Genomic DNA, 12,275 nt, shown 5'->3' on the forward strand with positions numbered 1-12,275 from the left:
AGTTCACTTGTACCTTTACATTTGGTCACAAATCGTGTTTTTTCCAGAGGACGGCTAAACCACACACAGATCTGAACCATTGGAGGAAAGACAGACCCAGCTCCGTATTTACCTTCATACCTTGAGACAAAAGGAACAGATTTCAAGAGTGAAAACACAGACATCTGTGCTTTTCACCTAGCAGATCTCTTAAAAAGAACGTTCATTATTTCACTACAGGTGGCTTTTCCTCTTTGCAAGAAAAACACTAGGGGTATTTTTCCTACAAGGAAATCCATGTAAGGCACTGGGACAGGTTGCCCAGAGATGTGGTTGATGCCCCATCCCTGGAGACACTCAAGGCCAGGCTGGATCAAGCTCTGGGCAACCTAATCTGGCTGTGGTGTCCCTGTTCACTGCAGGGAAGTTGGACTGACGGCCCTCAGAGGTCCTTTCCAACTCTAAGGGTTCTATGATTCTATGAAAGAGTAACATTAAGCCTGAGATTGTTCAAAGAGCTTAGGAATCATTCTGACGTTCTCCTGCTACTAGTTTTTTCCCCTTACATGCTGTCCTACTTGCTGCTCTTGCGTACTACCAAATACACTAACTGTTGTCTAAAGGTTTTCTCTCCCTTCTTTGGGCACCATGCAATTTGCACACTCCCAGCCTTGTGCCAATCCACTTTAGGAACCTTACTCATTCCAGATTTTGAGTAAGAACTATGAACAAAGAATATACACGTGTATAAAGGACTGGCAAGGCAAGGTACATAAATCATACTTTCACAGCTATCAACGTTACTAGGAAAACAGTCAGCCAGGAGTTCTAACAGCTGACACGTTTACATTTCCTGCCAAATAGGTGTAGCACAGATAACTACAACAAGATGTGCAAAGCACCCCAAATAATGAAAACTATCACTATGAATTAAAAGCAAAGCTTGGTACCACTTATTATTGAGCCCTCAAGCCTTTGCCAAGACTGTCAATAAAGTTGCAGATTTTCCTTTTTTTTTTTTTTTTTTTTAATAAATAATTGTTCTGCTAATAGCAAGTTCATTCCAGTAAGGATGAATAGCTGTCAGAATGAAATTACTCTCATCATTATTGGCCTCCCCCATCCCAAGCCTTCCCAGCTTATTCCCAGAGGGTACTTTTCTATTCTTCTTAAAAGCAACAGTAATCTGCCATTGATTTAAATGGTGTCCAGAAAGGATCCTGTTCCCCTTAAAAGGACAGCAGTTGTGTATCTGCTATGAATACTCATCAGCTCTCTTTCAAAAATGATTTACAAAGCTATTTTCTGTTCCTAATGAGTAGTCTTAAAAAGAGTATAAATTAAGTTAGAGAGACTTTTTAATCTTCAAGTTAATTAGAAAAATAGTTTTAATATTTCTCAGTCTAGATACTTGCCAGCCAGGATACATTAAATATCGAGCTCTAATCTTCTGAGGATTTGAGAAACTGCTTTCTGAGAGAATTAATTCAATATCTTCATTCCTACAGAGGGATAAAGACGAACATTTTTAATTTATGACCTCAATAAAACGGACACTATCTGTATTCTGCTTAAATAAAACAGAATGTGTTAGCCACAGTAAATTAGAGTATCTTCCCACCAGTATGACAGTGACAGTGAGATAAATCACACTCTACAAGCAAAAACATACGTTTCCTAATCTCTATATTTATACAGCCATAAATGGAAGGGGAAGACGCCCTCTGCATTAGAAGCCATTAAGAAAAATAAGCATCTGTGTAAGTTACCAGAGTAAAACAAGAGAATACAAGCTTCTAAAGGCATGTGTCCCATCTGCCAAGAGTGACAAACGGTGGATGGTGATTAACGTTACCTCGTTACAATTCCATTTTCTGCCAGGATGAATGAAACAGCAGGATTTGCTGCTCGGATGAGGCTCTGCAGTTGCATAAGGAGCGGATGCCTCTGCTCTGTAGCATGACTTGTGAATATCACATTACTCACCAGTCCTGTGTAAGGAAATCAGAAGACAGTATATATGCAAGTGAGGTGCACAGCAGGGACTAACAAACGATTAAGAGATTTAACAGCCATTTCTCTCTTATTCTCCCTCTACCTTACCGCATGAAAGTTACTAAGGCAAACAAACCCACAAGCAAGGAAACGTCTCTCTCTTGCCTGCCCAAAGAAACCCAGAAGCCCATCTAACTTCACACTGGAACAGTGAACAACCACCACACACAGAATTATTAACTATTTTGCAGTGACACAGAATGTGGCCAGCTCAGAAGCCCATTTAACACAACCCATAGCCATGAAGGGATGGCACCTCCTGAAGGAGAGGATCCTTTTCAGTCACTGCAATGACTCAAAGAAGAGCTCTTATAATCTGTGTCTTCTTGTGTTTCAATGAAAATAATCTTACAAGACAAAAAAAGTCTTAAAAAAATGAGCCGACCAAACACCAGGGGTTGGCCACTTCTCCCAGTTAGCTAGAGGTAGGATAAGAAGTAATGGCCTCAAGTTGTGCCACGGGAAAAGAAGTAATGGCCTCAAGTTGTGCCACGGGAAAAGAAGTAATGGCCTCAAGTTGTGCCACGGGAAGTTCAGGATATTAGGAAAAATTTCTTCTCTGAAAGAGTGGTCAGGCACTGGCACAGCTGCCCAGGGAGTGGTGGGGTCACTGTCCATGGAGGTGACAGAGTGAAGATGTGTCACAGATGGGTATGGTTGGGGTTGGACTCTGTCATCTCTTTTCCAACCTTAAAGATTCCACTAACACCAATCATCAAAGACGACTTGACTAATGAGGAAGAAACGCTCAACGATACATAGGATTTATCATTCAACTAATTTCAGTGTTCTAGAATCTCTACTTCACAATTATGTTGAGGCGGTGTTACACCAGAATGAATTTCAGACCAGCAAATTTCTTCAGCAAAGAGGAGCACCAGCTTTTCAGGTATCCTCAGGATGTCAATATTGTCCACGATGTAGAAGAAATGCTATTCCTTTGCTCAAAAATGTGTGTGTGTAGCCTGAATCAAACACTTCCCTGTAAGTTGCAGGTATAGCATGAGGCAGCCCAGTAAACTCTTCAACTACCCACGAATGTTTGAACCAGGACACATTTCATCTTATCACCATTAAAGCAGAACACGTAATGAAGTTCACATCATCTGCTGCCTGAAGTTATTCCTATAGAATAGTCTATAGATGTTATAGAAGTCTTCAGGTACACTTATCCTGGCAGTGGTTTCCTTGCACAGAAATCTGGAGTTGAACTCAATGATCCTTGTGGGCTCCTTCCAGCTCAAGATCTTCCATGCCTCTGTGATTCTATGGGTTTCTATGCCAACCATTCTAGGTTACCATTATGCCATATGCTCCCATTAACTTTACTTGCATCACTGACTTTTCCAAGCTAAGATTTTAATAACATATGCCAACTACCACCATTAGTATTTTTGTTTCTTAATCCTCCATAGAATTTTCCACTCCAATTTCAGAAACATCTATAATCTTCTGCACTACACAGTTCCCTTGAGAGAGACTAGGGAAAAGAACAGCAAGCATGTTTAGGAATTTAAGTCACATAAATGCTTGAAATTACTACATAGATCACGCAATTAGGATGAAAATTATGAATCAGCTAATCAACAACCACCACACTGTGGGTGTGCTAAATGCAGTGTGTTGTTTTTTTTTTTTCCTTTTAGCATCCTCAAAATTGATACAGATTTAAAAGCAGAGCTTAATTAAAACGCTAGTTCCACTTTCTGCGAGGTTGGGACAATAAATAGGCTGTGTCATAAATGCTATGGAGAATACTTTACAATTAGAATAGCTGTGCCTGGGAGAGAAAACGTAATCGTTAGCATCTAAGCTGGCAAAGCCTGAAGTTCAGAAGATTCAAGGAATAAAATATCCAGCAAATCCAAGAACTGGAGAAATCTCGTCCCATCCTTCTCACTCATACTCTTCTCCACCACTCCCTGCTTCCATTGCTTGTCTCTAAAGCAGACAGCTCTAAGGTGCTGCCTGTCATTCCTGTTGTAAGCTCCCACACAGCCTTGCAGGAAACAAAACCTGTGGAACTTGCAGGCTTCAGCTGCACACACCCATGGATATATCTTGTGTTAGCTGGCAACAGTCAACAACGCTGCGTTGATGGACAGGTGGTGCAACCCAGACAAAAAATAGCTGTTTGAAGCAGCCCACACAGCTTTATTACTTCTCGTTTTAATCTTTTCTATTTGAACTGTCACTGCCATCTCTGTATTTGTTGCCTATAGCCACGTGTATCTTTTCTTTATGCTTGTACAACACCCAGTGCAATGCTGCTTCGGCCCATAAGTGCTGCAGTAACACTGCTGGGATGCAGAAGACAAAAAGATGAGGACAAGCATCTCCCACTGAAGGTCTTCTTGAGCACTGCTCCTGTTGAGCCAGCAGCCGAGTCTCTGAGCTGTGCATAAAGCTGGATCTTGCATTCCCTCTTGCTCTTCCTTACTCCTCTGCTATGACACATCCATAGTGTTTGCATTTCCACAACCTACAATACTCCTGATTTTTCAGAAGGAGTGCTGGAAATAAAAGCTTTGTTCATTCCAAGCCACTTCACATTTATTCTACTATAAATGTGATCACAGAATGGCTTGGGTTGGAAGGGTCATCAAGTTCCAACCCTCCTGCCACAGGCAGGGCTACCAACCTCCAGACCTGATGCAGATCAGGCTGCCCAATTCTGTATTTGTGTTACATTCTCAAACTTTCCAGACATCTCAGTTCAAAGCAGGTTTTCTCCTAAAACTTTTTAGACAAAGACTTGCTTTGAATGAACTGACCTCCAGGCTGATGTCACGTTTTCTATCTGCCAACTAGACGACAAAACCTTGCAACATGCAGAAACAATTTGCTGCCAAAAGAACATTTTTCTAAGTCTCAAAACTTCTTCTCTTCAGCACTGGGTTCATAGGGAAAATTAGCTATTCTTGTTCTAAGCATTTCTTTTTATTTTAATTTCTAAATTGCTAAACTAACAAATGAGAACAAAGCACTGATCTATGTAATTGCACCTGCATACTTTCCAGTCTGCTTGTGACTTCATTCTCTTGAGTTTCATTTTTTTTTGAGGCTCCCTTCACACACACAAACAAAAAGTGGCATAATTCTGGCAGCAAATCAGAGCAGTACAGAGTCTGAACAGCCATAAGAAGAGAATGCAGCATCTTGCTTTGACAACTGCATTTAAAACAAAAACGTAATTTTGGAGTTGAGACAAGATCAAAAGTCATGCCATGGTAACTGTGGTCTGAATGCATCTTCAAATCCCCACTGTTCCTGGTTTATCTGATTTCAGGCTGCTTAAAATAAAGATGATTTGACCTGTGAAGATGCTACTGCTGAATTTGCTTTTGCTATTGCTAATTAAAACTACTTGATGGCAGGTCAGGAAGCCCACTGACACTAATAGGTGCCCTGGGTTCCAAGTCTGACAAAGAAAATGATGCAGTAAACGTTTCATTTCAGAGTCAGGACACAAAACTGAATACACAGGTAAGAGCTCTTTTGCAGGTGTGCTTGTCTGTTGCAATGTCAAATGAAACTCAAAAGGATCCCCCATATGGTATGAAGAACTGGATATGGGAAACAAGCTATCTAGCTCATTCTTAGCTTTTTAAAACAGGAAGAGTGGAAGAAGAGCTCCATTTCCTGATACTTATCCAAGAAAAGATGGGTATGTATGAGGAAGCAGAGCTCTCCTTTCAAACCCCATCCATTTGGCAGCTAAATTAGCAACACGTCACCAGTTATAGCAGCTTCAAGGAAACAGTTTGACTTATGGCCTTCAGAAATCCATTCTCCAGGAGAGAAGAGTTAGAATGTATGAACATAAGGTTGTATCTTCTCCATGCACCTACATAGAGAGAAATTGTCACTTCTGCACAGATGGTTCTTACTGACAGAGCTTATCACCACCTCTGACTGTATGCATTTACAGTGTATTTATCTGGCCTCACTACTGGCTCAGCTACTTGTTCAGTATAGCTGACAGTCAAGAGCAACGACACATACCTTGTGAGCACTGGTCCAAGAACTTGGGAAAAAGAAGCCTGCAATATAAGAACAAAAGTTTACATAAAGACAGTTGGTTTTACATCTGCATGTCCAAATGAATGGAAGCATTTGAATTGAAGGGACACTGACAGCTGGAGTCTTACTACTCAACCCATTGTCATCTTGCCTTTCCCATAGCTGTATGTAGGGATGTTCCAGTTAGGTTAGCATTTTGAAGAGCTCTTCCCCAGGAACTTGCTGTAAAGCAAGTTGCCACCAAGCAATCTATTCTGTATTCTAGAACTCAGAAAGAAATTTAAGCAATATTGAAGTCTGTTTAAAAAAAACAAACAACAAAACCAGGAATTGTATTAAGCTTGCCCTAAAGAACTGTATCTTCTGAATACAGAAAGGAATTCTTTCTGAGAGGATATTATATAATGCTTTCTGGCCATTTTATACCACAGACAAGTGGCAATTATTTTTATTAACTTTATCCCACAGAGAAATGCTGTGAACAGGAGACAGTACCTTATCTGTTTGTATTTAGCCACCTATCCCCTGTCCTGGCTTGCCGTTCAACGCTTTACCCTAGCAGATGAAAGTCAAATCTCCAGAGCCATAAGCTTTCTGGGGCAGGAAAGGATTTTGCTCCTCTTGACTGTGAAAGTTGTAAGTCAAACATCAAAAAAATCACTCTTTTTGACACTCGTGGTGAAACTGCCAAAGTTTTCCAACTGAAAGATTTGTCATTGGCAGTACGTGGCTCATTTGTAAGCTCTTATCAGCACGAACTTCAAAGTGAGACATAAATAGTCTACAGCATAGGCTAAGCCTCTTCCTTCAATTGCTACTGCGCTTCAGTAGGCAAACAATGTTAGTCAAAGGCTTGCAGGCCACTGCTGCTATAAATACCACTCAGTGCCATGACCACAAAACACTGAGGGAAGGAACTGGTCTCTACTATAACCTGGAAAAGAACAAGTTTAAAGAGCACTCCAGCATCAATTCACCAACATTTTATGTAGTTCCTGTAGCTTACAATCTTGGCTATGAAAACTCCCAAAAGCAGCAAGGTGACATGTATTATTGGCTAGTGTAAAGCACAGAAGTTAATGGTTCCTGTTTTGAGAACCACACTATTTTAAAATGTTACCTATTTGGCTTTCTAATGTATTTATTCCCAACCTGCCTCTGGGTTAACCCAGGATATCAGATTTTTAATACTTGCAATGCTGTTGCCTCTATGCTTTGCCATTCTTTTTCACTACATTTGACTGCTTTCCTTACATTCCATGCTTTAAATATAGGAAATCTTCATTTGACATTCCCAAACAGTGATATAAACAATAGCCCCAAACGAGATACGTATCCCACTTACACAAGACTCATAAGAAAAAGAATGCCTACAAAAAACAAACACAAAGCAGGACAACTATCCAGATTTAACAGAATATTATTCACATTACACATTATTAGAGGAGTATGCTAATGCCTCGTTTGTCCTTCCACACAATAAACTTCTATTAATATTGTGTATAATTACACACCTAGTCCAAATCAAATTTCATTATTATAAACCCAATGCTGAAAGTTCATCCAAGACCAATCGCCTAACAGTTTTGAGGGATTTAAGCAGCTATGGCATTTAGCCATCATACAGCCTGTTATCGTAACAGTGATCTCAAACTCACAAATAACCCATTCTCAGACTGCTAAAAATATTTTGTAGTATACCTGTGCTCTATATAGCAGCTCAGTGGCTCTACACAAGTATTAACTGCCCCAATGATGAAAGAAGACTTCACATCTGGGTCAGGATGAGTTTGTAGAGCCTGCACAACATCAATGACATCAGTATATCTGTAAGAGAAGAAAACAAAACAAGGTTTCAGAGGAACAAGAGCAAAATCTTTCAGCATCACCTCTCCTTCCTACCTCTCATCAGCTAGAAGGTTGAAAACTCATGTCACATGAGTTAAATTAAAGAAAAAGAATTAAAGTAAGGATGTTGGATGGACCATGGGCAACTTGACCATTGGGTGGCTCCCTGACCCACAGCAGGGGTCTGCAATGATACCACACTTAACATCTCTTCCAACCCAAAACCACTCTTTTTTTCTACGAAATGGAAAGAGAAAAAATACAAAAAGATGGTAAATGCTGCAGGGAAAAAAATAAGGATTGCTTCTTATGCTTACTGCAGCATGTTCATTCTCTGTTTAAAAAAAAAAAAAAAAAAAAAGCAAGACACACAGCACCTCAGCCTTTCAAGTTTCTATTTTGAGGAAAAAAACACCGCAAACTGAATGGGCCATTTACTTCTGAAAACTATAAATTTGTTCATTAATGACTGTCTAGCATTCACTGATCTTTCAAAAGTTGATGGCACTGTTCATAGCTGAAAGAGATAATTACAGTCTTTATTCCATACCATATCACACTTCTTGAAATTAAATTCCATTCTGAAGCTGCAGAAATTAGAAGTTACCGAAACGTTCTCAGTCACCTAATGCCTCAAACACAATAGATCTTCCTCTGAAAGAAATAGGGAGGTGCTCCACCCTCATTTTTCATCAAAACAATTTCAATATTTTTGCAACCTTACAAAGAAAACGGTACGTGAAAGGTACAACACGAAGCTAGCTAACGTGCTTTTCTGCATTCTTTAACAATTAAAACATTTATTGTGTATTTTACTGTTTTGGTAGTTGCAAAGTATAGGTCTGTTGCCAATAATTCATTTGTGTACCAACAGGAACTACAATATGCAACCCTCCCTCTACGTGTTGCAATAATGCTATAGAGGGACATATTCAAGAATATTCACCTGCAGCTCTAGAGTGCAGCTGGCAACATAATCTCATATTGTCTGTGCTCTATTGTCCCTGCCTAAATCTATGGCTTTAAATATGGGCAACCAGGGCTCTTACAGGTCTGAAGGAGATGTGAGAATACAAACATGAAGACAAAATTGATGAATGTGAGCATGAACCAGCCTTGGAAGGACCATCACCTCTCTATCTAGGATGTCTGGGGCTTTCGTGGGGGGGATAGAGATATCTGTTCCAGTGGAGTGCTATTTAGCAACAGAATCACACAGAATCACAGAATGGCCAGGGTTGGAAGGGACCTCAAGGATCATCAAGCTCCAACCCCCTGCCACATGCAGGGCCACCAACCTCACATTTCATACCAGCCCAGGCTGCCCAGGGTCCCGTCCAACCTGGCCTTGAACACCTCCAGGGATGGACGGGGCATCCAAGCCTCTCTGGGCAGCTGTTCCAGCACCTCACCACTCTCTCTGGAAAAAACTTCCCCCTGACATCCAACCTAAATCTTCCCTCCCTCAACTTCAAACCATTTAGCCAACAGCTAAGGTACAGCTGAAAAGGATGAGAGGCCAAAAGCCAATCTCTTAAACAGAGGATACAGACCAAACTCAGTCCTTCCTCCCATGTAGAGAAAGGAAGACTCGGTATATTTGTGGGTATTTTTTCCTGCAGTGGAGCAGCAAGCAATAAAATTAACAAGCAGCAGGAAAGTTGAGTTTAGTGTGTACATTAAACTGAATTAATAGAGAACCACACATTAGAACTGAAACGTGAATGCCTCCAAGTGATGGAAGTACATTAAAAATGCCTTGGAAATAGCAAGTGCACAGAAAATCGCCTATTCTGTGCTACAGCCCAAACAAAGTTCAAACATTTACCCTTGCAAGACCACTAAGAGTCGCTTGCTCTTCCTGGCATAGGTGGACTGACGGACGCTGTGCTTTTGTTGAGCCTCCAGGACACCAGAGAGATAACGCTGGAAGTGGGCTGCACTAAAACACTCAGGGCTATCCATAGTCTGTCGATAAACTAACCACCTAGAACAACAGAAAACAACAACAAAGCATTCTATGACATCATATTTCCGTTTACTTTTTGTTTCGACCAACCGAAAATAAATCTGACAATTCTCAAGATTCCACATCTCTCGTAACACATGGGAAAGAGGAATTTACTTAGTTTTCTATCATTTCAGCATGAACACATTCCTTCAATCAGTGCCAAAAGGGTTTGTGGTTTCTCCTCGTTGTGTTTTTGTTTTTTTGTTTTTATACAAATGATGCACATCATCATACGAGCAATTCCGATCTTCATTCGCAATGCAGTAAACAGAACTTAAACTAATGTGATTTAAGAACTCTGGGCATGAAAATATTTCACTGCAAGATGTAATGACAGAGCATCTGTGTGGAAAACTTACTGAAATTTGGCATTACAGAACATTCAAAACTCACCTGAAGCGTTCACCCTAGAAAAACAACCACCAAGATATTCCACATCAGCTTGCTAATACGAAGACTCTGAGTTAAAAGTGGCACAAGACAACAGCCCAGAACCTTTCAGAGATTCAACTCTCTACGGTGCTCAGCTGTAAGATTTAAAAGGCTAAAAACCTCTTGTTTCCCAGATCAAAGATCTATATCAACACACAGAATGGTAAATCCCTACAGCGGATTTGTCTTTTTGCAATGCATGTCCTGAATACACCTCCCTGCTGCACATGCAGAATGGAAAGTAGGGCAGATTAAAAACAATGCTGTTGAAAGGATCATTAATATAGTGTTTTCTCCAGGAGGAATGATGCATTACCACATAAGTCAGTAAATGGAAGCTCCTAACATTGTGACAAGATCACTTGCATGCTTCAGACAGGATTCATTTGGCCCTTTTAAGATTCAACTGCCCACAACATCAGTGGCAGTTCCAGATAGATCAGATCTATAATGACACCTCTGATATTTGGAATAAGGAATATCAATAAAATCAATAAAAAAAACACCAAAATCTGTGGTGTTTTTCTTCTCTGAATGCTCTGAATTTACCTTGCATTGCAGTTAAATGAGATACCTGAAATAACAGAGTTGTACTCATTTAGTGCTTCCCCATCAAAAATACACCCTACATCGTGCTGGGCAGAACTATTTAAAGTCCCTGGTAATAATTATAAGAATAAATTCAATAATACACCTAAAACTGAGATATTCTTTTAAAAAAAGTGAAGCATTCCTAATTCTATTTCCTTCACATTGAGCAGCTCTTTGATGATACACAAAACCATTGCTATGGACATTGAAACCAGAACCATACGAACCTCCCATGCTCCTTGTTAAAAGTGATGAGAAAAGCACACAGATCACTGGAGCGACATCCTGGAAGACCTGTTATGATGGTGATAATCACCTGAAACACAGGGGAGGAAAGGGAAGAACTTGAAAGATCAGAAATGAGCCAGCAACATGTACACATAATGCTCTATCTCCATAAAACCTCAAATCAAAATACAAAAATCAAGTGGCATTAACTCACACAAACAGCAAGACAGTGAACAGTATGACTATAAAGCATTTGCATATTCAATCAGATAATATATCATTTGAGAAAGGTATTTTATCATCGTTTTTATACCTTAAATATAATGAAAGGATAATCAAATACAAGAATATTTGAGTATAAAACCATTACATCAAAACCTTACCTTAAAATCTACACCAATGTAAGTATTAATGCAAATGTGAGACAGAACACTGCAGACACCAAACAGGTTATGATGAAAAGGGTAAATTTAAATAGATACAACAGTATTTGAGAAAACAGCTCCAAGGAAGTGATGATGTATTTTTAACAGCCCTGCTGTCAAACACAGAGAAACACCAGGTTTCTGATACTGAATGCTGACTGTGTCATAAGGAAATCTGATGACAGCTTTAAGCAAAACTCTGTGCAGCTTTGGGGAGGACTGGGAAGAGGCTGCACAGTAACAGCTCCAACATGGCAAGAGTTCTTCCTGCATAGAACAGCCCTGCTACCATTCTTTGAGGTGTTCAGAGAGGGATCAGAGCAGAGAAACACAGAGAAAGAGCCAGAGTGCATCTCCAAAGCATATATAGCTCTAAACCATGTGGTACAGAGGCAAGCAAATGAGCTCTGGAAACGTGGTTAAAAACCACTCTGTGCTGTGCTGAGGTTGACTAAGGAAATTACTCTGGTAATGGTTCCTATTACTAACAGATTAATTACCTCTGCCAGATTCTAGCCACATTACAGCTGAAGACAGTCACCTGTACATTATTTGCATCCTGTCTTATTTTGGATGCTCACAGGCATTGAGTATATATAATAAAAATAGAGGAAAAGATTGAGTGTTTTACAGAAATTGGTATGAATGTTAGAAGAATCCTGAACCATTCACAACGACGTTTA

The 12,275-nt window shown here is 40.0% G+C and overlaps 1 protein-coding gene across 3 annotated transcripts in view; it reads right to left on the minus strand.

Moving 5' to 3' along the window:
* The window catches only part of DNAAF9 (dynein axonemal assembly factor 9), a 67,798-nt gene that overhangs the window by 8,913 nt on the left and 46,610 nt on the right, over positions 1-12,275 (minus strand). For all 3 annotated transcript variants that reach the window (XM_085223752.1, XM_085223751.1, XM_085223753.1), the window contains exons 26-32: positions 11,167-11,255; positions 9,734-9,892; positions 7,759-7,884; positions 6,040-6,077; positions 1,835-1,970; positions 1,395-1,481; positions 14-120 (exon numbers count right to left, since the gene is read on the minus strand). In XM_085223752.1, the coding sequence (XP_085079878.1) occupies positions 14-120; positions 1,395-1,481; positions 1,835-1,970; positions 6,040-6,077; positions 7,759-7,884; positions 9,734-9,892; positions 11,167-11,255 (742 nt within the window). The remainder of the gene's footprint in view (positions 1-13; positions 121-1,394; positions 1,482-1,834; positions 1,971-6,039; positions 6,078-7,758; positions 7,885-9,733; positions 9,893-11,166; positions 11,256-12,275) is intronic.

Source organism: Meleagris gallopavo, chromosome 4 (genome assembly GCF_905368555.1).
Source record: "Meleagris gallopavo chromosome 4, MGAL_WU_HG_1.1, whole genome shotgun sequence".
NCBI lineage: Eukaryota > Metazoa > Chordata > Aves > Galliformes > Phasianidae > Meleagris > Meleagris gallopavo.